Consider the following 27,788-nt stretch of genomic DNA (forward strand, 5'->3'; position numbering starts at 1 on the left):
ATCGTAGTTATTCAGTGCAGCTTATATAGGCTGAGAAAAGGAACACTGTTTCTTTGAAATGCTCTTAGGAAGATCTCCAGACCCTTTTCTTAGTGGTTCTGGAATCAGTACGGAATGCTGACAACGGAAAGCAAAACCATAATTGTCCGTATGTGACCGTGCCAAGTAGTTTGAACGTTTAAAATAAGTTGGGCGCAGGCCGCCTCATCTCTATGTGACTTCTTTAAACATTTTAACATGATTTCTCATTTGAAGCACAGAAATAAATGTTTTCAAATTATCCAATGACTGTTAAGAAAAGGAAGTTTTAAATGCCCTCAAAAGTATTTTGGAACACAACAGACAAATTATTAGAAACTTGGAAGAAATAATTTTACACTACCTTATTAAGAAAACTGGACCCTTGCTTATTTACTGTAGATGCCATTCACTTGATATGGGTTACACTGTTAATAAATTGTCAAATGTTTTTCATTAATAATTTTCTGGGATTATTTTGCTTTGTTTTGAGTTTTCTATCTTTAACATTATCATCATTTTAACTGAATAATAAAGTACCTCTCCACCTATTCTTCTTGCATCTGATAATGAATCCATGCAGTGTTTTAATTCCATTTTCTGATGCTCAAGAACACATTTTCATGTAGTCAGATCTTGATAAACTTTGGCGGGACGGTTTCAGCCTCAGACATTTGTGCAGTTCTTATCTGAGGCAGCATTTGGCCCTTGAATCTATTATTTCGCAACATAATAATTAGGTTACAAGTTTTCTCTATCACAGTCCAGGCTAAAGGCAATCGTAACCAAAGATATGATTCCACATATGGTTCATGCCAACACATAAGCATATCTCCATTCAGGAGATCAAATGTGTAGCACCTGGTTTTCTCTCAATGTACTTCTTTTAAAGGCAGTTGACTAATGTTGATGGTAAGATGGATATTTGACTTAGCAGGGTTTTAGTCCAAAACCTACTTTAACCTAAGTAGTCCTGTAGTTTGTTTGTTTTGTTTTGTTTTGTTAGTACTGCTATTTAAAATCCATCACAAGGAGAAAAAATCAGGTTACTTAGAATCCTAGAAATGTAGGCCAGGAAGTGATATTGAGAGGTTGTCTGGTCCAGCCCCCTGCACTGAGGCAGGAACATTCCTGAGAGGTGTTGATCTAACCTGTTCTGAAAAACCTCCAGTGAAGGGGATTCCACAGTCTCCCTTGGAAGCCTATTCCAGTGCTTAACGATTGTCAATAACTAAATTTAAAAGGGAATTGTTTCAATATACAAACTCAACCCTCCTCTTCTGTGTGCTAGGGTGTCTGGACCACATTAATTCCTTGTCATTCAAGGGAAGGATACAAACCACAATGCTTATAGATGGGGAGAACAGAACATTGAAAACCAAGGATCATGGGCCAAAATAGATAATTTCTACTCTCTACTTTGATATTTTAAACTGGTTTCAGGTAAACAAGATTATAATAAAACAATGGGAACCAGGGGCGGCTCTATGTATTTTGCTGCTCCAAGCACGGCTGTCAGGCAGCCTTCCGCGGCATGCCTGCAGGAGGTCCGCTGGTAACGCGGATTCGGCAGCATGCCTGCGGGAGGTCCGACGGTCCCGCGCCTTCGGCGTACCTGCCACCGAATTGCTGCCGAATCCGCGTTACCAGCAGGCCTCCTGCAGGCACGCCACCGAAGGCTGCCTGACTGCCGCCCTTACGGCAGCCGGCACGCTGCCCTCCATGGCTTGCCTCCCCAGGCACGTGCTTGGTGCGCTGGTGCCTGGAGCCGCCCCTGATGGGAACATACTGTAGTGAAGTGTCCTGCACTACCAGGAAGAATGGATTAGATGACCTAACAGAAGTGTTCAATCTTTGTTTTTTCCCTTTGTATAAGCAGTCTTTTTTCCTACTTGCAGACAGTTCTGCTATGTATATTTTAAATATTACAAAGGAAAAGGTTTCCCTGTGTCATGATTAAGTGACACCTTCCACTTTGTAGGTTCCATTTGTTCTACCGGTTCTTTTTCTGTCATTTTTTTTTATCGTCTTGCTAGAAAAATTGTCGTTTACACTTAAGGAATTATGAGTGCTTTTTGGCTGAAACTGTCCCTCATCAATCCCTCTTGGACTAGCTCAAACAAATTGGCTTTGTGCAGGACAAAGTCCACCTACCAACCTGAAGAAAAGTGAGCTAATTCCACAACTTCTCTACACTGCTGCTTGAGTCCCCAGGATGGAACAGGAGATTCTATTCTGAAGTAGAAAGTTGCCGTCACTGGATCCTCCTAATCATAGAATTACTGGGAACAACTCTGCCTCATCCTGCAGCAATCTAGACATGGAGCCTAGCTTCATAATATCCAGGATACAGAGTCTCACACAAACCTCCTCTGCAGCCACCAACACTTCATGCAGCGGAGCAGCAGTAGGGTTAGTTATATCTGGAAGCGATAAGTAAAAGGGACTCCTGTGCTTTGTGTAGTATGTCCAGTTTTTTCTAGTCTGCAGTATGGGAGCTGTATGCTTTAAAAATCACTCCATGTCATCTACAAAATGGTGCAGAAAATTGTGCAATTGTGTCTGGATGTTTCCAATAGTTTTACATGTATTAATATTTCTAATTCATGCTAGTATGTATCTTTTGTAAAATGAATATTCAAGTGTTAGTAATCCCGGCATGAATTTCCACTGCTTATGAAGAGACCTGTAGGATTTCTACTCTTCAGGTAGTCATTTACAGAATCTTCAAAATTCTGCAGAGAAGTGCAGAAATGAGTGGGTGTTGAATGACTGTGCAACTTTTACTGCATAAAGATTGTACCATACAGCAACACCTAACCTTCCTTTGTCTCCATTAATATTATGCAGGTGATTGTTAGCGAGGATTCTGATAGCAACGGTATTGTGGCCCACTTCCCTGCACATGAAAAGCCTATTTGCTGCATGGCTTTTAACCCCAGTGGTAAGTTCCTTTGCCATCGTAAATGTTGTATCGTATTGTATGTGAAGAGTAAAAAATGTGGTTCGTGAGTGATACTCTGTACCTCAGGGGAACACCCTACACCCCCATGTTCATCCTTATAAAATGATTGTGTGGTATCCAATGCAAAGTTTGTCATGTTGGGTGTCTTCGGAAGGCTCAGGATGTACTGAGCATGGTCGTTATAGTAATGTCACAGTAATTGTTACAGTAATGTTATAGGTTATAAATTCATGTATATAGTTATGAGGCTGAAAAATATATCCTCGGGGCTTAAAGCAAGCCCAGACGAAGACTCTCCAGGAGCAGAGGGGCAATTCACACCTCATCAGGGTGTGGGTGGAACAAACCCAGCCCAGCCTCACAGGAACAAAGGGCGCTGTCCTAGGCAGCAACCAAAGAATCTGTTAGACTCTTGACTGAGTTACCTCCCTCCCTTTGGTCAGTTTGGGACTGCGATGAGATAATGCTCACCTGACTCTGAAAGGGGGGGAGGCAAAGCCAAAAGGGAAGAAAGGACATAATAAACGGGAGAGACATTTGCTATGCTCTTCCTCTCTCTTCCACCTACATCTACAGACACCACCACACCAAGCAACTGAAGCGCTGATCAAAGGGGAGAGCTTGGCTAAAAAGCAACCAGCCAGCCTGCGGTGAGAAGCATCTAAGTTTGTAAGGGCACTGAAAGTGTTAAAATCAGCTTAGAATGCGTTTTGCTTTTATTTCATTTGACCAAATCCGACGTGTTATGTTTTGACTTATAATCACTTAAAATCTATCTTTATAGTTAATAAATCTGTTTGTTTATTCTACCTGAAGCAGTGCATTTGGTTTGGTGTGTCAGATCCTCCCCTTGGGATAATAAGCATGGTACATATCAATTACTTTGTTAAATTGACAAAGTCATATAAGCTTGCAGCGTCCAGCAGGTATAACTGGACACTGCAAGATGGAGGTTCCTAGGGTTGTGTCTGGGACCGGAGATATTGGCTAGTGTAATTCGGTTGCAAGTAGCTGGGAGCAGCTTACATGCCAGAGACTGTGCGTGAACAGTCCAGGAGTGAGGGTTCTCACAGCAGAGCAGGGAAAGACTGTCTCCCTGAGTCAAGGATTGGAGTGACCTAGCAGATCACTGGTCCAGATAACACCAGAGGGGAACATGACAATGTGTATTATGTTTCTTTCAGGGAATTAAAAATTACATCAGTCTTTTAGTAGTCCAGTGTGGTACATGCACATGATGACTTAGTAAACATTGGTATCTGAACTCATTTAGTTGAGTGTTGAATATCAGTTGACAGAGACGGCAGTTAATTTGTCTTTTCTGGCACTTTCAGCCTCAAACAGCTATAATGCATGAAGAAACAGTATGACTAATATAGATATAGCTGAAATACTAAGGGAAGTTAGGGTAATTAATTAGGTTTACTAATGCATTTTCCTTCCAGAAGTTAGGGACCATAACTTTCCTAAAATATTTCTTCATCCTAGATTTGAGAATAAAATGGGTAATTTCAATTAAACAAATATCTTTAAGGTAACTCGTGGTGACAATAGATGTTTTGTTGATATGTAACTCAAGATTCTGCCCTTCCCTTTCTTTGGAGTGCTGTGAGCTGTGATCTGAAAATATTTTAAAAACCTCAAAGAAAGCACCTTTTCCCCTTCTTCCTCTTTGCAGATGAAGAATGGTTGTGGGCAGGTGAGATGCATCCTGTTAGTGAATCTTGTCCAGTTGACAAGTAATATCTTGTTAGTCTTCTTAAGACAGAGAAATAACTTTTTGATTGACTACACAGTGGTCAGTAAAAGGGCTAGGGAATCAACATCTTCCGCTTGCCTAAATTAATGAGTTCTAAAACCTCGTAAATGCCCTGAAGATCTTGGGGATGAAGTCACATTTCAAAGAACTAAAACTGAATGTATGTCATGTATATCTTCACTTGTGGTGACCAGTCGGACTGATTTTGACATCCCATCTGTTATGTCAAAACTCCTTAATAGTAGTGTGCGGTTCAAAGCATCCTTACTATTAGTGCTTTTGACATAAAAAGCTGTATTCTTATCTCATAGTTTGGGGATTTTATCATGTAACTCATGCATTAAGGTGAGAATGTACTCTGTAAATTCTAGAATGGTGCTATTAGTTCTCAGTCTTAGTGTGTTGGGTACAAAAAATAATACCTAGAATATAGGTGGTGCTGACAAATTGAAATAAATTGTTCTTTGGAATGCAATAAACATTAATTAAATACCCTTTAAAAAGGGAAATGGTGTAAATTAGAGAAAAGGAAAATATTTATGCAGATTTTGTATTACCTTTATAGCTGGAGATATGAATTTATATAATCAGCTTTTTTCCCTCTTTGATCATGCACTGAAATTATAATCTTTTGTCTATGATACAGCAGCCTGTTTCCATAGTTGAACAAGACACTTTGTGAGGAAAACATAATTTTCTAAACACAATTCTTTTCTGTCCACACTGGAAGAAAGACATGAGGCCATGGTGTGGTTTAATTAGGTTGCAACTTTATTCACTTATAATATCTGGGAGTACCCAGCAACAGATCATACAGAGGCGGGAAAAAGAGGTCGGCTCCCTGCTGATCCGGATATAGAAGCCCCAAACCCCCTGCTCAGCAACGTTAAAGGGGGCTACGAAAAGGAGGAGGTGTTGGCTCCTCGCTGATGAGACTTAGGAGCCCCCCTTACTCAGCTCCCATAAGGGATGTTTTCCTTCAAATTCTTTTCCAATCCATATTATCCGATAATCGTATCCCTTCCAGACAGAGTATCTGCATTGGACATCCACCACAAAGAGATGCCAACAAAATCCTTGGCTACCTTCCTCCCACCCTTGCTGGGTTCCAAGATAGTCACAGATGCCTTCCTCTTTTTTTTTTTTTTTTTTAAACCCAGGGTGAACCATATCTGCATCTGGTTTCTGTTTCCAGGCTGCCAAAGAGTGCACAAGCCGGACAAAGACCCACTCACATTAAGGTTGCGGTGGGCACGTTGTTGACTGTTTGCTGTGTGTCATGTGGAAATAGATGACCCACAGCAAGGTATTAAATCATGCTGCACGGCCTGCGTTTTTCCAATGAAGTTCAGAAAAGATTGAACATTATTACTTCAGCTCCATACACAGTGAAATTAGCACTTAAAACCAGTAAGCTGGATTCTCTATTTAATATCCAGATAGGATTATATTTGATGTCAGCACTGTAAGTTACATCATTTTAACCCATTACATAAGTGGCATGTTGCCATTCAGACTGGTATTTTTACAAAGCATAATGAAAACAAGAAGTGGCTTTTGCTCCCAGGTTCTTCTACTGGCTATTATATAACTATATAATCCATTAATTACTCATGATATTATACTCTGAGACATCATACGAATATCTAATGGCTAATTTTCACTAACTGGTGGAATTGATAGACACTGAGCCTTTTTACATTTAGATTTGTGGCTAATCAAATAGCAATTTATATTCATTGTGTCTTTGTACCAACACACTCATGAAAATGTACTTTGCAGGTATTCAGTTTTCAAAAGTAATTTAAGCGTTGTGAATCACAGGTACAGAATTATTGTACAGCTCTTCGGAGTACCTGATAAATAAACGTAATAATGCGCCAAAAGTCAAAACATACAGGAAGATTGATAAGTTACATTAACACAGTTTCTGTGCAACAAAAGCTGATCGAGTTAAGCAGCATAGCCCCCTTAAGCAATCATTAAAGGAACCGGATTGTCAATAGAATGTATGTGTGATATGACCAAGATATCCACTAGAAATATTTCTAATGCACTCCTTTGTACTGAACATGGGACTAGTTTGTGATGATTTAATCAAAGGTGATAGAACAACACTACAAGACTTAGAAATGTCACACTATAAAAATAGCTGTTAGATGGGGATAGCGTAAGTTTTGCTTCACTATATAACAAAGATTACGAATGAGAGGGGTAGCAGTGTTAGTCTGAATCAGTAAAAAGCAACAGAGGGTCCTGTGGCACCTTTAAGACTAACAGAAGTATTGGAGCATAAGCTTTCGTGGGTGAATGCCCACTTCATCAGATGCTCCAATACTTCTGTTAGTCTTAAAGGTGCCACAGGACCCTCTGTTGCTTTTTAAAGATTACGAAAAGGCCCTACAAAAAGGAGGAGAAGAGGGAAGTATTGATGTCAGTGGTTTATTGCTAGCGTGATATTTGGCGTAACAACATTTTGTTCTTTATTTAAAAAACAAAACAAAACGTACTGCACCTTTAGCTCCCTCGCTGTGTTAAATCTCATTATGGGCCCGATCCAAAGTCTATTGAAAACAATGGATGGACTCCCTAGAGTGCACTGGGCTTTGGATCAGGCCCCATAAGCTTGACTGTTGCTGATGATATTTTTTTAAGACTGAGGCAAATCTATTCTGCCTTTTTCTTTCTTTTCTTTCTTTCTTTAAGACAGGCTGAAAAAATAAATCTTTTCCCATTTGTACAAATTGCCATGCTTTTTTCATGCAGGTAACTCAAAAACAGCTGACCTTTGAAACGGAAAACTTGGCATTTAATTAGTGTTTATTTTGGACTAGGTCCATGACCAAGTTTGAAAAAAGTAATTGCTTGGATAATAAAATAATAAGCAATTGAATCAGCACTTCTCAGTATGCTGAGTGGGCTGCTTAGATTTTTAACAGAATCTGAAATATCCCAGTACACATCTCCCTGAGGCATCCTGGCAGTAACAGGTTGCTGCTGGAGCAGTTGGTATTGTGAATGTCTTATTCTAAAACAGGCAGCTAATCCTGCTTAAAAACTGCCTTAATAACAGGGACTGATAAAAATCGTGGGAGCACAAATTGCAAATTCTGACGATGTAGGGTGTCTTCACCATTTTTTACCTATTTCAGAAAATGCTGTTCTTTTATTTAACAAAAAATTAAATTGCATATAGTTCTTTGTGTGTGTGTTTTTTAAGATAAATAGATTAATTTTGAAGTATGGAAGCAGTTCAGTAAAAGTAAAAAGAATGGATATCTCCTACCTGTGTAATTGTGATTTCATTGTTGGGAATAATCAATAAAGGGCATCAAGACAGATATACACCAAATACTGAATTAAATTGAACTGATCATTATAGTTATTTTCCCCTGAAAGAACAGTACGTTGTAATGCAAACAAAGAAGATTTAAGCCCATCTTACATGTTTTCTTTGCCATTTGTGATGTCAACTTTAGTTTCGCCATTGGTGCCAGCATTTGTTTGTGACAGCCAACAGAGAGATTTCTTATACAGTACTCTTGTACTGTTTTTGGATGGGAGTCTAGTTAAACTTACCCCAGGTTTCCTATGCAGGTGCCTAGCCATTATGCTGTTGGCTTATTTGCTAATTGAAAATTACTAACTCTTTGTAGGTAGAATTTGTATGAATATTTTGCATATCCATTTTATATAGAAAACTGATATTACTTTAATAAATGTTACTAGATTTTACTATCAAAATCACCAATTTTATTTATATAGTGCCAAACATGTTGGTGGGTGCTTTTGAGACAGAAATAAAGATAAGCTCCCTGCTTTGAAGAGCTCACATTCTGCTTTTAGACATCTGGTTTGGAATAAATTCAATAAATGTTGTAAGTAGTAATTCTACATTGCCAAGCGCCATAACCTATGTGCTGTCTGGAAGTATAAAATAGACAGATCTGAGTTCAGGGCATAGATTAGGCTGGTACCTAGCAGTATGGCGTATGGGCACTTCTTTCATGCTGCTGCCTTCTTCTCCACAGAATCAAAGCCTCGTTTTGGGTGGGGTGGAGGGGATTTTTTGCAATCAATAAAATTTCTAGCTGTTCTAGTTGCTGAGATACTCCGTTCACAAAGCTAATGAAGCAGTGATGTCTGCTTGGGCTTGCAGAATGATAAGGTCTGATGTGCCCACTAATGTCACTGGGTGCTAATTTACTCGGAAGAGCTACACAATCCACTGTGAGTGACAGCTCATTTTGGTACCATGATTCAGTGGGCTGGGGAGAGTACTGCCACTTCCCCTGCCCTTTCTGCCCTCACCCAATCAAGGAGACAAGCTCAAGGAGCTTCAGAGGCCAGCAGGGCATCTAAGCCTCCTTGAACAACAGCTAAGCTCAAGAAGTTCAGCGTGACTGACAAAGCTCACCAAGACCAATGAGCCCTATGGACATATTCAGACACCAGTAAGGGGGATGTGTGGTGAGACCAGAGAGCTCATGTATGATCATATTTTGAGAATCTGCACAAGCGCATCTCTTACGGAAAGAGCTTGGAAGAGTATACTTTTTACCCCCCAGTTCAAGTCTCTGTCTGAATTAAAGACCTCCAGCTGCAACTTAATTATTGGAACATTTCAACCTGTGAATAAATTGTGTGGTGATGTCAGGTAACAGTCCCCTTTATATGTCTAATACTTGCGCTCCTTAAGAGAGCCTCTCCTTTTATGAGGTTGTAGACGCTGTACAGTCAATATCGCTTATGTGTAGATGGTCACATCAATGTAATCTAGGATGCCTTTACCATCTACCTGTGACTTCTTTTTTGAAGACTGTGACAAATTGGTGATCTGTCTGTGGTCTCCCATTCTGTGCATAAACAATGGCCCTAGGCCATCAGGTTAGGATCAGAGTCAGCATTAGCTAGACTTTCATATCACGCACAAGTGTCCATCAGTGATTGTACCAATGATTTGGGCCTTTCTATGCTTAGGCTATAAAGAGATGAATACTTATGTGGAAATTTTGGTTGCACACAGCCAGCAATTTACTTCTCTGTTGTGTTGTGTAAACGCAGTATTGCAGTGTTGGCAGCATTTGGGAACTTTCAAATGTAGTTAGGATAAAAATTCTCACAAGTCTTTTTTTACTGCAGGATTTTTCTTCTGTGAATTTCATGCAATGTGATATTGTGCAATAAGTTTTTGTTAGCAGGGATTAAGCTTTAAACTATCTTTTATAATGAAATATTTAAACAGGTACAAACAGTTTACAAAATGTCATGGTTATTACAGTACCATGGAAAAAAATGTTTGCTACATAATGTAAATTGACAAGAGCTCATTAAGTAAACTCTGTATCAAGGCGCCCTGGACTAAATTTTGGGAGGTCACAAACGGAAGGAATACACCATAGGCGGTTATTTAATTTAAGATGTTTACAAAAAAGCCTCCAAGATTTTAATGTGCTGACGATAGTCTGCCAGGAATGTAATTGTGTGTAAGGTTTAAAACGGAGAGGGGGAGAAAAAGGATTACATGTTGCCAAATAGAATCGATTGTTCCATGATAATCTGGACTAGACTAAACTAGAGATTGTCCAAACTGGAGACTGTAGGAGCCAGGCAAATGTCCCTCTTATTCATGAAGTTGCATTATTAGATACATTGTTATAATTTACATAGGAAAAAAGTCACCCAATTTAATCTCAGCAATAGCCTAGTAAAGCTAATTCTGTTCCATCTTGCCATACAGACATATTAAGAAGCTTATTTGCCACGGTCAGAGACAGGATACTGGGATAGGTGGACCGCTAGTCTGATCGGTTATGGCAATTCCTATATCTGACTGTCTGAAAACTTTTTACTCCCCTTCTGATGCCCCCCTCACCCAGCAATATGACTTCAGGTCTAAAGCATTCACTCTGCCACAACTGTTTTCATGTGATTAGACTACTGGCCGAGACCTAAGACTTCAGTATGTGTAAAAGAGAAGTGGTTTTCAAGTTTAACGAGCATACAGTAAAAACCAGTGTTGAAATTTGGAGGGCAGTGATCTCTGTGTCAGTAATCAGCGTCAAGAAGTTGGTATATAGCTTATAGGTTGGCACTCCTCATCCTTTCATCCACCAAATCTGGGAAGTGCTCTGACCTGTAAATGGGAAATATGATTGTTATGGGTTTTCTAAATCTGTAAAACTTGCATTGTTTTATCTTACTCAAAATAATAATATTGTCATTTGCACCAAGGAAATTTCTTAAAATAGGTGCTAAATGCAAGTTTTATGGCTTTTTCCTAACTTTATCACCATCTGATTTTTAAACTGCTTCAAACCTTCGATGCTTGGCTAAGTTCCCCCACACTCCCCGGCCGCCTCTCTGTGCAGCATTTCTGAATGGATTTCTTTCAAAATCGTTTAGGGTCCTAATGCTATAACTACTTACCCTTTAGTAACATGCGCATTCTGGCAAGCTATTTTCATAGGTTATATAATAGACCCATTAAGAACAATAATACTTGTTAAAATGTATTGCAATAAATTTGGGGAAGTCTGTAAAATAATATAAGCAGGCCACTTTCCTCCTTACATATACCTAATTCTTTGTATCTTATGAAGCATTCTTTGTAAAACAGCAGAGTATATGTATCAAGATGTGTTTTACACATGAATGTTTGCAAAAAAAATGTGTGCACCTTTTAATGAGAGTAAGACTGAAAGATCATAGAAAAATTATGCAAATGCCATCCATTGCTAGTACATAGTAAAATGAGAAACAGCCAGCAAATAGTTCAACATTGTGTTGCAGATCAGAAAGAGAATAATCTCCAGAGAAAAGTTAAAAATACAGTAAAATTCACATGACGGAATAACACTGCAAAATGAACTGGAGAGAAAATACTGCTTGGTTGACTAGCTGGCATGCAATCTGTGCTGTATGGTTTCTATTCATAGAAGTGAAATTAAAGGATGCAGTTAAACACAGTTGTGAAACGTCCAGTCCAACAGCTGCATTTAGTTTGTTTTTCAATTTCTCATTGCCTTTCTTGTTTATTAGCTGTGACTCTGAGGTCGGAATTAAAACAAATATTTTAATGGCAGTATTTATGATGTTGGCAAGGAGCATGATGGCTTAGTACTGTGATCTGGACAAGACTCGATATGGGTGGTGTAAGGTAGTCCCTTCAGGCTTTAAACAGAGTCACGATTGGTGAGACTTTTCAAAGTATAATGCCTGTAAATCACGCAACTGATAAGCATAATGGAATCTGTACTTTTCAGTTCCATTAATGAACTGGGCATGCTTAAAGGAATTTTGAGGGGGCCACAAAGGGAAGATTCTTTATGGATTTTAGCATGTTAAACCTACAAAATTCCTCAGTTCATTTTGACAGCTCTTAAGTATAAAGGCCTTTTATGAACTATGATAATTAAAACCAACTTGGATGTAAATTATGCATGTTTATTTAGAATTCAGAAATTGTTATACATGCTTTTAAGAGTAATATTAAAGTACATGGGCTTTGAGCACTAGACCATCTTATTATTTTAGTACATCGTCTTCAATTTACCACAATTAAAAGCAAATTTTAGAATTTTTGCTTGTGATAAAGCTGTATATTAGTTGCCAAATACATTGTAATCCACTGCTTGGCAAGTTTTATAAAGCTGTATGTAATTCAGTTCCTGAGACAAACATAAGAGAAATGTTTTGAAATCCCAATCCCAGCAGATCTAAATTATAAATAAAATAGATTTCTAAATTATGTCAGCCAAAGTTTGTGAGAAATTAGCTAATTTTCCTCTCTATTGCAGATGGATGGATATGTTTATAGGAATAATCCTATTAATTACATTTTATAAACAGTGCTGCTGAAAGGGTCATATTAATTTTTAATTCAAATGGGGAGCCCATATATGTTAATTAATCTCTTAGTAGTATTTTTGGAGTGGATGAAAACAAGAATCGTGTTTAGAGCTTGAAAATCATATTGGGATTAAGTGTTTATATAAATAATAATAATATAAGCTGAAGGATGTTCTTTCATTTGTTGCCCAGTATTTATACTGTAAATGAAACTGGGTTGTTAAATGTGACAGGAAGCAGTTGTATCATCCTTTGTACCTTGAACAGCTGGTCATCTTCTTGCTAAGGTAAATGGTATTAATAGGCCTGGATATAACCAATAAACTTGTCCTCCCGTTCTGTGTATTTAGTTTTTGAATGTGAAACTACAGTGTACATAGCAATATCTGTTTTTTGTAGAAAGCACTCCTGACATTTCTCAGTAGGAAAATGTTTGTATTCTCTGTTGCACTCAGCAGCTGGTGAAAACAGATTATGGCTTCTGTTAATCTTCATTGGTGCATTTTAGAATCTTAAATTAGGATTTTTAAGAATTTTGAAGCACAAAAATGGATGTTTCCCTTTGTTTCAGAGTTTGCTTCAAGTGCTATGGTAGAATGCCCAAACCAAAAGCTGTCTTTTAGCATTTTGGATTGCAACTCTCTTTAGGGAAGCTAAACTGGACTCCTTGGGCTAATGACAGTTGAGCAATGTTAATCTCTGATCCTTCACATATCATTTGTAAATGAAGATTTTGATAACGCCAAGCCTTCTTTAACTAGAAATCAAATATTTGATGGTAATATAATTTTGCCGGCCTCCGTTTTAGTTGGCTGCCTCGACAAAATAAATATTAGACTTGGAGATTCGTTCACTGAGACTCTTACAAGGCTTTTTTCCTAATGTTAAAGTTTTTAGGTAAAAAAATGTATGATCAGGGCCAATGGCGTTGTCTTTTTGTATCCGGGGGAAAATATTTTAAAGTCAATTTAGATATTTCATTTTCTGAAACCAAAATTTACTTTAGGCCATAATTATTGATCATCTGAAGCATTCATCATGCTTTTTAGCAAGTGTTCCCAGGATGTGTGCACAATAGCCAGATATAGTCTGTAGACTACGTTTTAGATACATAATGGCATCTAGCTTGTGAACAGCATTTTTAAAATAATTTACGTTCATTTTGTTGTCCCTACTCTGATTTCATTCCATGAAATTCAAATAATGAATTTTGTATGTTCATTTATGTAGCACCTAGGTGTCCAAGGGTTTTTTCTCCTCTACCCTTACAGTAGATGAAGTAGGCTGCTAGCTTCCCCTTGACTGGCAAAAGATGGTGTATTATACACCACTTGCTCTCCCTTGAGGTTCCCATAGGAGCAGCACAGTTTTAGTTTGTGGTGGAGATTCTTTAGGAGCCCCACTGGCGGAGGCTGTTGTAGGAGTGCACAGAATCACCATAGACAATGGATACATGCTGGCCAAAGTGGTACTGCCCATTTTTCAGGCTATGCTGGCTCCTCCTTGCAGTTTCTGGCTGTTATGGACCCTGGCTTATTCTGGCAGAAGGGAAAGTTGAATCTGACCAGGTAAAAGAGGTGGAAAAGTCATTTGAAGGCTGCTGGTGGAATTAATTTGTAAGTGTGTCAGTGGTGTAAATCCTCTTAGTCAGGGTTGGGGTGGAGTTGAGGGTAGTGCAGGCAGGAAAAGGGTGCAGTTTATAAAAATTGTGATACAGTTGCTCTTTCTGGCAATTAGACTCACGAAGCGGGATTGTAAATGGGACTTAGGGTGAATAACTTCAGTGTCTAAAGTAAATTCCCCTACCCCCAATTGAACTCAGGAGTAGCACTTTTCCAGGCAGTAGACAGTGTTGGTGCCAGGTTACTCGGACGCTTGTCTCTCAACAACCGTCACAGAAACCTGAGAATTTTTTTCCCTCCTTAAAGCAAGCTGGCAACATTCCTAATGACTCTACAGTAGGGGATGCCAGCTGTCCACTGTGGCTACCAACAACGCAGGTGTACATCTTTTGACTAGTGTATTCTTTTTTGCCACTAAGAGTGGCTAATCTTCCACCACTGCAGAAGCATTGCTGGCTCACACTGATGGACAAGGCCTGGCTCCTTTGCTATGTGGGCAAATTATATTAATCAGGCATTTTAGCCACCCAAAACGCTCTAATGCTTTCCCTAATTTGTTTATACTAACACCTCAGAATAACACAAATTTGCCCCTTCTAATTTATACACAGAGGAACACTTTGTGAGATAAACATTTTCTTAATTATTATAACACTCTTCATTCACAGATCTCAAAGTCCATTTCAAAGGAAGGCATGTATCATTATCCCCACTTTACTGAGGCCTGTAGAAGTTAGCCTACTTTTTAAAAAGTGTCCACTAATTTTGGGTGCCTCGGTTTTTAGGTGCCCAACTTGATTTTAGGAGGTGCTGAGACATCTACAGCTCTAGTTGTCTTTAGTGGGAACAGCTGGTGCTCATCATCTCTGCGATATGTGCGATCACTGCCTTTGGAGGTTTTTAAGAACAAGTTAGACAAACACCTGTCAGGGATGGTCTTAGGTATACTTCGTCTTGCCTCAGCATGAGGGACTGGACTAGATGAACTCTTGAGGTCCCTTCCCTTCCATCCCTATATTTCTATGATTCTATGAAAATCATGCCCTGCAGTAGGAATCCCAACGTGGGCATTCAAAATTAATGGATAGTTTTGGAAGCTTTGGCCTCGGTGACTTCCCCAAGTTCACACAGAGACACAATGGCAAAGCTGGGAGTAGAACCTGCTCCCAGTCCTGTCTCCTCTTCACTAGCCGTGCTAGTTTGCACACCAGGAACAGAATTGGCCACAATCCCTTTTGTGATGTCTGTTCTCCTGTGATGCACAGATGGAGCATTCCCTACACTCCAGAGAGGACAGGGATTGCAGTTCTACCTGGCTGCTGCCCAAGAGAGAAGGATGGGGAGCTCCTTATTCCGTCCCCTCTTTCTTTCTTTTGAACATCCAAGCAGCATCTGGGCGACATTCTCGCCCTGAATCAGTTTTTTTTTTTTTTTTTAAAGCCATAGAAGCATGGTACGTTGCAGTGTTGCAATATTATTGCAACATCACATAGGGCATCCTAGTTTAAGGTTTTTGCTATTGCCCTCTGTTCCTGAGCTGGTAAGCTTGGGAATACCATGGATGTGTAACTGGAATCTACTGGAGAACAGTGAGGCTTTCATTTGTTTCCTGCAGCTGAAAACATGCAAGGCAACGTCTGTGTGTGCGCTGATTGCTAGGCATGAGCAGCCTTCAAACAGTCCTATCCATAAGCAGCATTAGAGATAGGAATAGGTTAAAAATGAAAGGTGTCCCCTTTGCTAACATTTGCACTACAAAAAAATCCAACAGGTGGCTGTGGGTAGCCAGGGAAGATGAGGAAATTATCCTATATCTGGATACTTTTTACAGGAGACACTTAAACGCAGGTTTATTAAAGTAGTAATTGGGGCCTACAGTCTCTGAAAACGATATTGTTGCAAACACTTCATGATCTCCTCCTCAAGGACAGGTTGGGGGATGCTTTTCCCTAGAAGTCTTTCCTTCCAGCCTTTGTACATCTACTGTAGGGATACATGCTACAGGATTCTATAATGGCTACTTACCTATTTTGGTGGCTGCAACAGAAGCAACATTTAACAATGAATTTTCAACACAAAGGCTTAACCAAGACTTGGAAATGTGAACAATGAATTTTCAACACAAAGGCTTAACCAAGAGTTGGAAATGTGATCATGAAGCTAAATATTATTGTTGCAGTAGGTAAACACTGTTTCAACTTGCCACTAGCACTGAATTGTTAATTACATATATTTTTGCATTCATCTGTATTCATAATTATTGTGTATAAAAGTGTAAATTTTCACAGCAACTTTGCAAGGTTAGAATGGGACACATTCCTAACCCTAGTTAGCTTATAGTGTAAGACAGGACACAAGACAGCAGTTGAGGTAAGAGATGCAGAAAGATTGTTAGTGAGGAGAAAATGTTAGCAGGGCTTCCTGGAAGAAATCGGTTTGAAGGAGGAGAAAGAGGGATACTTGGTGAGCAGGAAGGGGGAGCGTGTTCCACGTGTAGGGGCTACATGAATGAATAAAATCATGAAGCCAAAACGCAAAGAGGAGAAAAGGGGAGCAGGAAAAAAAGGTCATTTGAAGCGTCATTGGGAGCAACAGGAGGAGTAGATGGAAATGAAAACAAAGGTATACTGAGGGGTGAGATTAATTTTGATTTGGTAAGAGAGTGGAAGTCTGTAGTGGGTTCGGAAGAGCGGCTGATTGGAAGAGAGAGAGGGCTGAAGGAACTTTGAACTTGCAGGAGAGTGAAATGCCAATTTTACAGATAGATAAACTGAGACAGAGAGATTGTGACTTGCTCAAGGTCACACAGTGAGTCAGTGGCAGAGAAGAATAGAACCCAGGAGTCCCGATTCCTAGTCCACTGCTCCAACCAACAGATGACACTCCAAAGTTATTTCATTCTTGTACTTTAAAAAAGATGGTATTTATTATGCAAGCATAGGCATTAAGAAAAACTTTTTCAGATGGGAAATTAAAATCATAAACTTCAACGCACTTTTAAAAAAAAAAAGCTGATGTTTTATAAATATCTGTTTTCTCTCTTTAATTTAGTAAATAATTGATCTGCTTTCCAAGGGTGTTACTTCTGCCAGCTGAGCAGCTGAGAGCTGTGAAGTGCAACACATCTAAATTTTAAATAATTACCCCTCCTTGGCTAGGAAAGAGCTTTTCCATCCATTAATAACAGGAAAATTAATGTTAGGCCTGCAGTAAAACAGATTAAACTGTGTACCCCTTTGAATGCCTGACTGCACCGCTAACGGACCTGAAATTCCTCTGGTTACTTAAATGCTGTATATTGAAATGTGATGGTGGTCTTGGGTTAATAGTTAGAGAAGTTTAAATTGGAATTTCTCAACAGAAGTTTTCCCCCATTGATCAGAGCAAGTGGGCAGAAAAGTACCTTGTTTGATTGTTGGGAAGCATTGATAATGCCTCACAGATTAACTGAGGGATTTTTTTTTCTTTTCCTTTGTCCGCCGAGTGTGTAAAATCTGAGTTTTATTAAACAAATTGATCAGCTAATGTTTGGACATCTCTTTTAAAATGAAAAGTGCTAAATAAGTGCTAACTTATTTCAGCTCTGATATGAATGCAGCCAGCTACATTTTTGTTGTTTGGATTTTTATAATGAAGGGAACTTCCTTCACAAGTTTGCATGATGAAGCTTCACCTTGGAATCTCACCTCATAGATGCCATGTTATCTAGCATAGACTGATCCCCAATTATTTAAAACTAGAATCATTCTTTGCTTTTCCGCTCTTTACTCTGGCTTTGTATTTCAGCTTTAGTTGTTGCCTCTCAAGACAACCCTATTAAAATTCGTCTCATGTTATGATATACGGTATACACTACTTGCAAAAAGTTGTGCAGGTGCCTTTTCTTTTGACATGTACTGTACATGTAGGGGCTAGAGGTGGGAAATAATGCAAGAGATATCTGGGCAGCTAGCAGTGTTTTTTGATTAACTTATTAGGAGAAACTGTTAACTGGGGAACTTCTTTTTTTAACAACAACAGCAACAAAGTTGTAGTAAACAACAAGGCTTAAACACCCCCCCCCCCAAATGTCTACTGTGGCACAGGCGCTGTGGTTTGAATGATGGCAAATCAATTGCCTCTTCATGGTGATTAACTAGCTTGACACCAATGAGAATATAGTACGTGGAGTAGGTAACTGTGAAATTGCAACACCCCCACCCATCTTTGAATACATTTATTTCCCACTCCTGCCCCCCTTTGACTCCCTGGAGGTAAGTGATGATTTTTCATTTAATAAAAAGAATTACACTGCACCTAGCACTTGTCTGGTGGGGATTGTAGGAGATACTGTAACTAAAAAGAGGAAATGCTAGGCTCATTTAATTGCTTTTTAAAGAATTAACACATCACAAGTAGCTATGACATAGATGTGTTACTTCAAAATAGACTTACTAGTAAATTCAGTCTGCATTCCCTCTGGGTTTAATGCTGAAAGTGTCTCAAGAGGTTCTTGAATTGAAGAAAAGAAACATCTGAAGCCTTTTAATTGTATGCTGTACAACTTCATGTCATTTTGGTGGAAGTAAGAGATCTGAAAAGAGGCCCCAGGAATATGATCTTTGATATGTTTGATTTCACCCCACCCCACCCCAAATTTCAGAAATATTACTAAGCATTACTACAAATAGACTAAATCCATCATTCCTTTACCTTCTTAACCATCTGGCTTCATGTCTCCCTTTTCACCTGAGTGTTGAACCTACTATCAAAGCCAGACTGGAACATTTCCCAGAACTCCCCACTTAAGGAACATCTCTTCAAAATCAGAAGCTATCCAGGTGCATACCATAGTTTATTGGTCAGTGCTACCAGTACCTAAGTGCATGTATTGCCTGTCTCTGCAACACCTTCATCCAAGTTAGAATGGACTGAAGATTTGCGGGATGGGGGTAGTGGAGTAAAGCTTGGAAATGCACTGCAAAATGTTCCTCATTACCCAACCAATGTTCTGACCCAAAACAAGATACCAAATAAGCATATTTTACTGTACTGCTGGAAGGGTAACCAGTTCCCTCCCTTGTGATCACACATGTTTTGCTGCTGCCAGACAGTGGCACTCAGTGTAAGAACTGTTTGTACCCACATCCCAGTTGTGGTGTTTTTCCACTATTGCTTTTAAACTTTGTCTTGACATAAGGCCTTGATGAGGCTGGCCCAATACCTTCTCATGTTGTTCAGTGTGTGCTCTCAGTCCTTGCGTTTTGTATAAAACAATGTCAGCATTCATGTACTCTCCTGTTCATGAACTAGAAATTGGAATTAGCATCCATACTCTTAAGGAAAAGGGAAGCTTTAGGGTTATTTGTTTTTCATTTCTTTAAGTATTTTAAATGTAGTGCACTTGGGTCTATACTTGCATTATTTGAAATACATTTTATTTTCATGCTTTTTCTTCTACTGTTATGTGTGTGTGTGTATATATATTATATATTTCAAATAATGCAAATATATATATGTGTGATTTTTCTTCTGGATGGTGTTCAAATCACTTATTACAAAAATACCGAAATGATTTTGATTTTTTTTAAATCTATGAAATTTGCAAAAGGTTAAAAAAAAAGTATTTAATTAAAACATTCAGAACCTTAAAGATTTGTGTTTATATGTGTAAATACATTTCTGTTTATGTACATATTAGAAGTAATTGGCCTCGGATTTGAAATGCAGTAGCTTGCTGATGGATTCTAAGATTTGTTAAAAATTAGTAAAATCAGAGAGGAGACATTGGCACAGCAGATATTTTTCATTGGAAATGTATACTGGGGGGGATAGGATAAAAATAACGTTGACTTCAGTTGGGCCAGTATTTCACCCTCTCTCTCCAACATTTATCTTGATGTCATTCCAGTAAACGGAGAAGAACATAATATACCTAATGTTTCTTCAATTAAAAAAAAGTTTGCATATTGTTGGCTGTAATCTTTTGCAATTAGCAAAAACCCAGAATGCTACCTCAGTGGTAGTGACCATGGATTTGTGATCCCTTTTGGGGGGAACTGTGGGCAGGGTTAAAAGAACAGTAAGTTCCCTTGATTCCTTGCCCTCATTTGCTCAGCTGTCCTTACTGTGTGTTCTTCAGTTTAGGTGGGAGCAAACCATCCTGATCAAGATTTAAAATTTACTGGGCCATCAACTGTGGATCACAGTTGGCAGTTTGAGGAAAATGTTGAATAGTGTTCTAATACATAAAGCATAACTTGAACCATGTGTTAATCAAGATAAATTAGCCTAATGTTTATTTCAAATTGTCCAGCTTTGATACGAGATTTGTATTAATCGGATCACAGGGTGTAATCATCTCTCATGATTACATATAAGCTTTTGATGTTTTAAAGTGTTTTGTTTACCAGTATGATCAATTTTGGTAATATAGGTTCACATAAAAAAATCAGATCTGATTGCTTAATAGGTCCAATTTGGGTATAGGACCAAATTCTAGAACTATGGCAAATGTCCCACGTATGGACACACACATGGACTTCAGAAGCAGCATTAATGTTTGATTGTGTTCTGGCTAGTATCAGCCCCATACACAGCCCATACTGCATATTCCAGGAGTGTGAATAATCTGAAAGAAGAGTGGATATGAATAGGGTCTGTTGATGGGTCATGGCATAGACATTCATAAACCCATGGTTCACATATCCATTGGGCCTACATTGAAACATGGATACGTGGCTCCCATTGTAGGTTTTGATGGGCACTAGGATAGAAGCAGCCAAGTTACAGTTCATGCCAAAACTGGGCCCACATTAGTGAAGTAGTTAATAATTCTATACTTATAATGTCTGTATCTAATATTGAGAGAATAGTAAATTCAAGAGTAAAATTAATATGGGCCAGATCCTCAGCTGTTGTAAATCAAGGTAGCTCCACTGACTTCTATGCTAATTTATACCTGCTGAGGATGTGGTCCTTTAATTTTAAAAACCTACCCAATGCAAAATAATTCTGCCATTAAAAACAATCAGGCTTATGTGAAATTTTCAACTTGACATATGGTATTTCTGATCATATTCACAAAGTACGTTCAGTTGCTCACATCGTCTTAACGTGATTGTGTGCACAAATGGCTACTTATGCTTCTGAGTAGCCCTTTTGTGCATGCAGATAGCTAAATTGCATGCTTAAATTAAGCCTGTTGTAGAATGCACATTTTATTTGTTCAGTTGTGTGCCTGACTTCTTGAAAATTGGGTCCTCAATGTTTTTAAAAACAGCTCCAGGTGGCCTTGAGTGTGTTGCGTTCTTCAATATATAATTACAGAATGACATTGTTTAAGGGGGGAGACTTCTGTTACATTCAAAGATGCCATTATTTAAAGTGAATTGACTCCTGAAACTTAACCCAAGGTGAAATTGTTTTTATCTCATTTATATGAACATCATAAACAATGATGCAATTAGATAGGTGTTAAAAATAGGATGTGGTGGAGATGCTTAAATTACTCAGGTTTCCTAGATTTTATAGCAAGTACCCAACTGAGATTTGCTGCTCTTTAATTTTGTCCTTTGGGCTAACCAGCTGATGCCTAGTTGAAAAGACTTATGTTCCTATAAGGCCACAGAAGACTTAATATTCAGTCTTCGTCTCCTTGGATTTTGGAGAACTCTGTGTACCATCAGCAACTTCAATCCCACCCTCTAGACCAACCCTCATCTATCAAACCCAGGCTGTGTGAGAGAGAGAGGAAGCTCCCAGATAAACATACAGCAGCGCCTAAACTCCTAATCACTCTAGGCTTCCGCTTCCAGGCCCTATAATTAGAAGTCCTTCTTTTCCTTGTATTCCCAGTTGACGCAAATGCTTTTTGTGGCTTGGCACCTCATTTAGGGCGTGGGTTTAGTTTATGGCCAGGCCAGAGTCTGGTTTAGTCTTCTGATACTGCATAAATAGCTCTTAAGCCACAGTCTACATCTGTACCCATTTTTCCTTTTATGTCTGTATTTTTTAAACTTTTTCCTGAAAGAAGTTTATTGTTTCCCAAAGAGTATGCACGAAAAATAGGAAGTTGTAAATTAAAGCAAATGTATCTGTTAGCTAAAACAAAGATAAAGTACCTTTTTGTGTGTGTGTGTGTAGGATATCTAAACTGAATTTTTTAATCTTTTCTGTGGATTTGAAAAACCACACAGTAAAAACAGTCATTAATTTAATTTAGCTGCTTCCTTCACGTTGTGGATAAGAAAATCAAAATGTTTGCAATGAGATGCATATAAAGTAATATCTGGTTTACACACAACTTCTCACTGGGTTATGTGTATGCAAGAATTTGAATTGTTTTCAGATGTTATCTGCTAAACAGGGATTAATGCCAGTTTGAAAAACAAGCAGGAAATCCTGGAGAATTATTCACTTTTCATCTGTGATTTTTCATACAAAATACATCATAAGAGAATACATTTTTGGAATTAATTTATGACAGTGCTAACCTATATTTCCATCTAAACACAGTCTTTGAGAAAGCTATTGAAAGAGAAAACTGAATTTAAAATTGCCTGCATTTGAAAAATGAAAGTAATCATTAAGATTCAAGTTAATCTATTTCTCTGTTGGGATCATTTCCACTATGGTGTTATGGAATTACACAATGTACTTTTGTTGCAGGGAGGTAGAGTGAGAAACTAAATAGTAGAGCTGTGGTAATTGAAAACTGTAACTCCTTGCTATGAAGTAAAGAGAGAAGGAAAATACCACATACACGTGCACATGTGCAGCAAAAAAAAGCAAACATTCCAAACCTCAGTGATTTATTGTTTGAGTAGCAATAAGGAAGATATTTTAAAATACTAATTGTCTTATAAAAATGTACTTTGGACTAGCATCTCTGTGGTAGTGTGCCTGAGACCAGCACATTACTGGGGTTTAGACAAGCATATACTTGTATATCAAATGCAAATGTCAGCATTATGAAAGTAATTTTTTCACCTCCTGAAAAAAGTTACTAATACAGCTAAGGTTTGTATCACCTAATAATATGCATTTGCTCCATATGGTGATACACAGCAGAATTCTACGTTAGACAAGCAAACTGCCAAATCAGATTGCTTTAAAATGGAAACATGGAGGCTAACTCCTTTCTTCCCACAAATGCTGTATTATCTTTCTCATCTTTACTCTTTCAGCAAGTACATAAAAAAAATTAAAAGACAAGCAAAGGAGAAAAACAGTGTAGGAAAAAGAATTAATTACACCATATGGATCTGATTATAATTCCAGATATCCAAGCACATTTCACTGTGTAATTTATTCAAATACTACACATAACATTAAAAGAATGCACAGATAACACCCTGAGAGCACACCCTACATTCCTTTACAATGGTTTTTAAAATGAGTTTCTGATGAATTCCTATACAGGCAGATAGGGATTAGAGATTAGGATTAGACCTTTGTGAGACAACTAGCCCAAATGAGAATTTTGGATCAGCATAAACTTTAATTGTTTTGTTATGAATGGAATTTATGTTGATAACATATAAAAGCAGTTCTTTGCCTCTAAGTCAAAGGTTAGTGGTTATAAATCATCATTTTATACACAGTTGAGGACACACATTGGCTTCCTCAATTCTCTTGCTTTAATGCAAGGATGACAGTCTGTCCTGGGCTAGTTATATTCATTTCCATTGTATTGAGAAAATGTAAGTGGATGTACGAGCTCCTGACAAGGTTGCTGACTAGGCCGTTGGCTATTTTTGTGAGCCATTTTAAGCCTATAACAGGTAGTGATGCCAAGAGTGGACCCTGTGGCTATTTACCCCAGATAGAAGGCCTTGCAACTCCTAATTTCTATTCTGAGTGATCATATGGCATGAGGTTGCAACAGTGATCTTTCCAGACAATGGTCATCCTGAGCAGGACTTTTTGGAGAGATCTCAGGCCAAAGCCTGTCCATCTTGACAAGGATTGGGCTGTGATGACTGTACCCAAAGTGTATGGACCACCTAACTGGCCCCCAGACTATGAAGGTGATGTTGTAAGGCAGAGTATGTAAGTGGGAGTAAGGGTCAAGACAAAACTCTCTTGGTCCACCAACAACCTCTGAAGCAAGCATCTCCCTTCGTTCCCTTGGACAGGCCGCCCACATGGGGAAGAGGTGAAGCCTTTGGTCATTGGCTATGCTAGCCTGCTGGTTTGCTACTGTCTGAGAGACACTAGCTGGCTGGCAGCAAGCTCTATGACCAAGCTACTCCATTGGCTGGTTCCAATAACTGCAGTCACCATCCTGCAATGTCTGAGACAAAGATCACAAGACCATAAAGTAGAATTTCAAACCTCTTTTCTCTTAGGTATCTTATTTTCCCCCCTCTTACTTTGTCTTCTATTTTTATGTATTTATTTTACAGAAAGATGTCTGTGTTGTTCTATTAGGGTGTGAATGCGTGGATTGAGTGTGTGCATGCATGTGTGTAGTTCGAAAAGTCTGCTTTGGGAATGGCACCAGTAATGATTCCCTAACCTAAATCCTAATTCTGCCATTGAATAATTCCAAGTGTTTTCTGAGTGAAGGGGTGGAGGTATCTGAAGCTGCTAGAGTGTAAGCTATTTGCAATGTTGTTGTAGCTGTGTTGGTTCCAGGATGAGAGAAAGATCAGGTAGGTGAGGCAGTATATTTTATTGAACGACTTCTATTGGTGGAAAGTACAAGCTTTCAAACTTCAGAGCTCTTTAGATTTGCAGAAGGAAACGAGAGTGTCTGAGCCAAATACAAGTTGGGACAGATTGTTAAGCATAAGGTGTTCACACGTTGTGGGAGACCATTTAAAGTCAAGTGGACAATTGAGGGTTAGATTGTAAAACATAAGGGGTTTACACATGCTGTAGGAGACTATTTAAAATGAAGTGGGAAATTAAAAGTTAGGCAGTGGGGTGTGTTACAAATGAGTCATAAAACCAGTGTCTCTGAGTCCATGTTTTTTAGTGTGTAACAGATGTATGAAGTTAAGTTCCCAGGGTTGCTTTTTGAATATGTTGTGCAGGTTTCCTTTGAGGATGAGTACTGGGAGGTCAGATATGGAGTGATCGCTTTGTGAAAAGTTTTGCCCATGGATGATACGGTGTTTTTGTCTTTTTTTAATTTTTCTGTGAGTTAATTTGAATCAAATTAGTTGTTCCTGGGGTATTTGATGCACTGGATGAGATACACCACATGTGATAGGCATCTGTAGGACCCATGAATCTTAAAAGGTGTGTTGTGGGGGGTATTGATCATCGTAGCCGTGGAGATATGTCTGCAGGTTTTGTATCATAGTTGTGGCAGGGTTTGGTGCCACTTTGAGTTGGTGTGTCCTGGTTTGTGGGAAGCTTGTTTTTTATGATGAGTTTGATGATGTTGGGGGGTTGTTTGAAGGCCAGAAGAGGGGGTTCAGGAAAGATTTCTTTCAAGATGTAGTCCTCATCAAATGTGGGTTGTAACTATTTGGTGATACCCCATCTTGGTTCTAGTGTGGGGTAGTTTGTGACAACTAGGAGGAGTGCAGTTGGAGGTTTTTTTTTTACTGTATTGAAGCTGGTATTTGCATGGCATTTTCCATGATGCAATCAACTTCTCTGGTGGAGTGTCCTTGTTTAGTGAAGGGAATTTTAAATGTGCTTAGGTGTGTCTCCCACGCTTTCTTTTTGGAGTAAATTCTGTGGTATCTGAGTACCTGGCTGTAGATAGCACATTTTTGGTGTGTCTGGGGTGATTGCTGGATCTGTGGAGGTAAATGTTGTGATCTGTGGGTTTCTTGTATATAGCTGTTTGTTGGGTTTCCATTATTGAAGCTAATTATGGTATCCAAGAAGTTGTTGCTAGGGTGGGAGTGTTTTAGACAGAGTTTGATGGATGTGTGGTGGTTGTTGAAGTTGTGTGGAAATCTGTAGATACATTTAAAGTGCCTTTTAAATAACTTTAAAGATATTGTATCTATTAAAAACAGTTCAAGTAAATTGATTTCCACTTTAAACTTAGGTCTGTCTAGAGGATGAAAATATCATTGAAGAATTTCTGGAAGAATGCATTCTCGAGGCGACTCATGTAGAAGTTAGCATATTGGAGAGCCATCCTAGTGCCCATGGCTGTTCCCCTGGTTTGGACAAAGTGTTTGTTGTTAAATGTAAAATTGTTATGGATGAGGATGAAATGGATGAGTTGGGAATGTGTTTGGAGTGGAATCAGGTCTCGTAATGTTCCCACTCATTTAGTTGGGGCAGCCTGCTACCAACACAGGAAACGCTATTTATATCTAGATCATAACATTTTCTCCATGGAAGATGGTATTTATTATTGGGGATAACACACTTTACTAAAAAGGAAATAGGTCTTCTGCTTTTACAGAATAGAGTTAATGTAAACTATGTATTATCGCACACTAAAGACTAGCCAACTTGCATTTGAGCAACTTTAACTATATTTCCTATCAACTTAGTCTCTGCAAACCAACGAAATTTTCAGTTAATCCAATATTAACATGCAGACCAATCTCAACTCAAATGCCTTACCTCACAAAGATAATACCCAGATACCCTCATAGATTCCTCAGCTCCACAACAAACTCTTTCATTTCCAACACTCAGAATCAGTTGAAAGTGTGTCTGTTGGATAGAATCTTCCTGAAGGTAACATTGTGCATTTGTGTATGATTTTTGAGGGATTGGATGCATGCACTGAGGGTAGTTTCCTCTCTCTGTCCCAGCCCAACAGTTACAGTGGACAGACCGAGGCAGAGACTGACAGGTATTTTGTCTGCCAAACACATCTTGGATCTCTGCAATTCTATTTATTTAAGATGCTTATACAGTCTGAATTACCATGGTATCTGAGTGCCTCACAACGCCTGTGAGGTAGGGAATTATCCCCATTTTACAGATGGAGAACCGAGGACTTGCATAACTTGAGGTCATGCCGGAAGCCTGTGGTAGAGCAGGGAGTTGAACCCAAGTCATCCTAATTCCAGTTAGTTCCCTGACCACTGGGGCCATCTTTCCTCTCAATTGAGGTATGATTAAGGGTCATAAATTTTTTTCTGTTCAACAGTAAATTTTTTAAAAGTGGCCTGTATCAGCGATGTGATGATGTGTATATATTAGAGGTTTTGAGCTTGTGAATGTGCTTGTTTAGCTACAGAGAGAAGGGGGGCGAGAGAGAAACATAGGGCCACATTTATACTAAGAATTTTAAATTATTTTCTCGGGGCAAGTCAATAATATTTCGTCACAGGTAATGCACTTGTCCTTTTGAACAGTAATTGTGCTAAATTTGGAGGCTAAAATTTAATCACTGAAATAGTAAGAGATTTCAATTCTGCTTTAAGTGGAAAAACTCAACCTTAACTATGGTGTTGCTGCAAACACCTTAGTAATACACCATTCATCACTTTTTCCAGTTATGCACTCACCATGAAATGTGTAAAATTCCTCTTTCTGTAGATACATTAAAGTGCCTTTTAAATAATTTTAAAGATATTCTGTCTGTTAAAAAACTGTTCAAGTAAACTGGTTTCCACTTTAAAACTTCTTTAAACATCAGTCTCACTATAAGTGATAATTT

General features: G+C 38.6%; 1 protein-coding gene across 4 annotated transcripts in view; it reads left to right on the plus strand.

Annotated features, from left to right (window-relative positions):
- BCAS3 (BCAS3 microtubule associated cell migration factor) overlaps nucleotides 1–27,788 on the plus strand; it is a 490,159-nt gene that overhangs the window by 122,499 nt on the left and 339,872 nt on the right. For all 4 annotated transcript variants that reach the window (XM_024211255.1, XM_024211257.1, XM_024211256.1 and 1 more), the window contains exon 12: nucleotides 2,869–2,962. In XM_024211255.1, the coding sequence (XP_024067023.1) occupies nucleotides 2,869–2,962 (94 nt within the window). The remainder of the gene's footprint in view (nucleotides 1–2,868; nucleotides 2,963–27,788) is intronic.

Source organism: Terrapene carolina, unplaced genomic scaffold, assembly GCF_002925995.2.
Source record: "Terrapene carolina triunguis isolate 2854851 unplaced genomic scaffold, T_m_triunguis-2.0 Scaffold231, whole genome shotgun sequence".
Taxonomy (NCBI): Eukaryota; Metazoa; Chordata; order Testudines; family Emydidae; genus Terrapene; species Terrapene triunguis.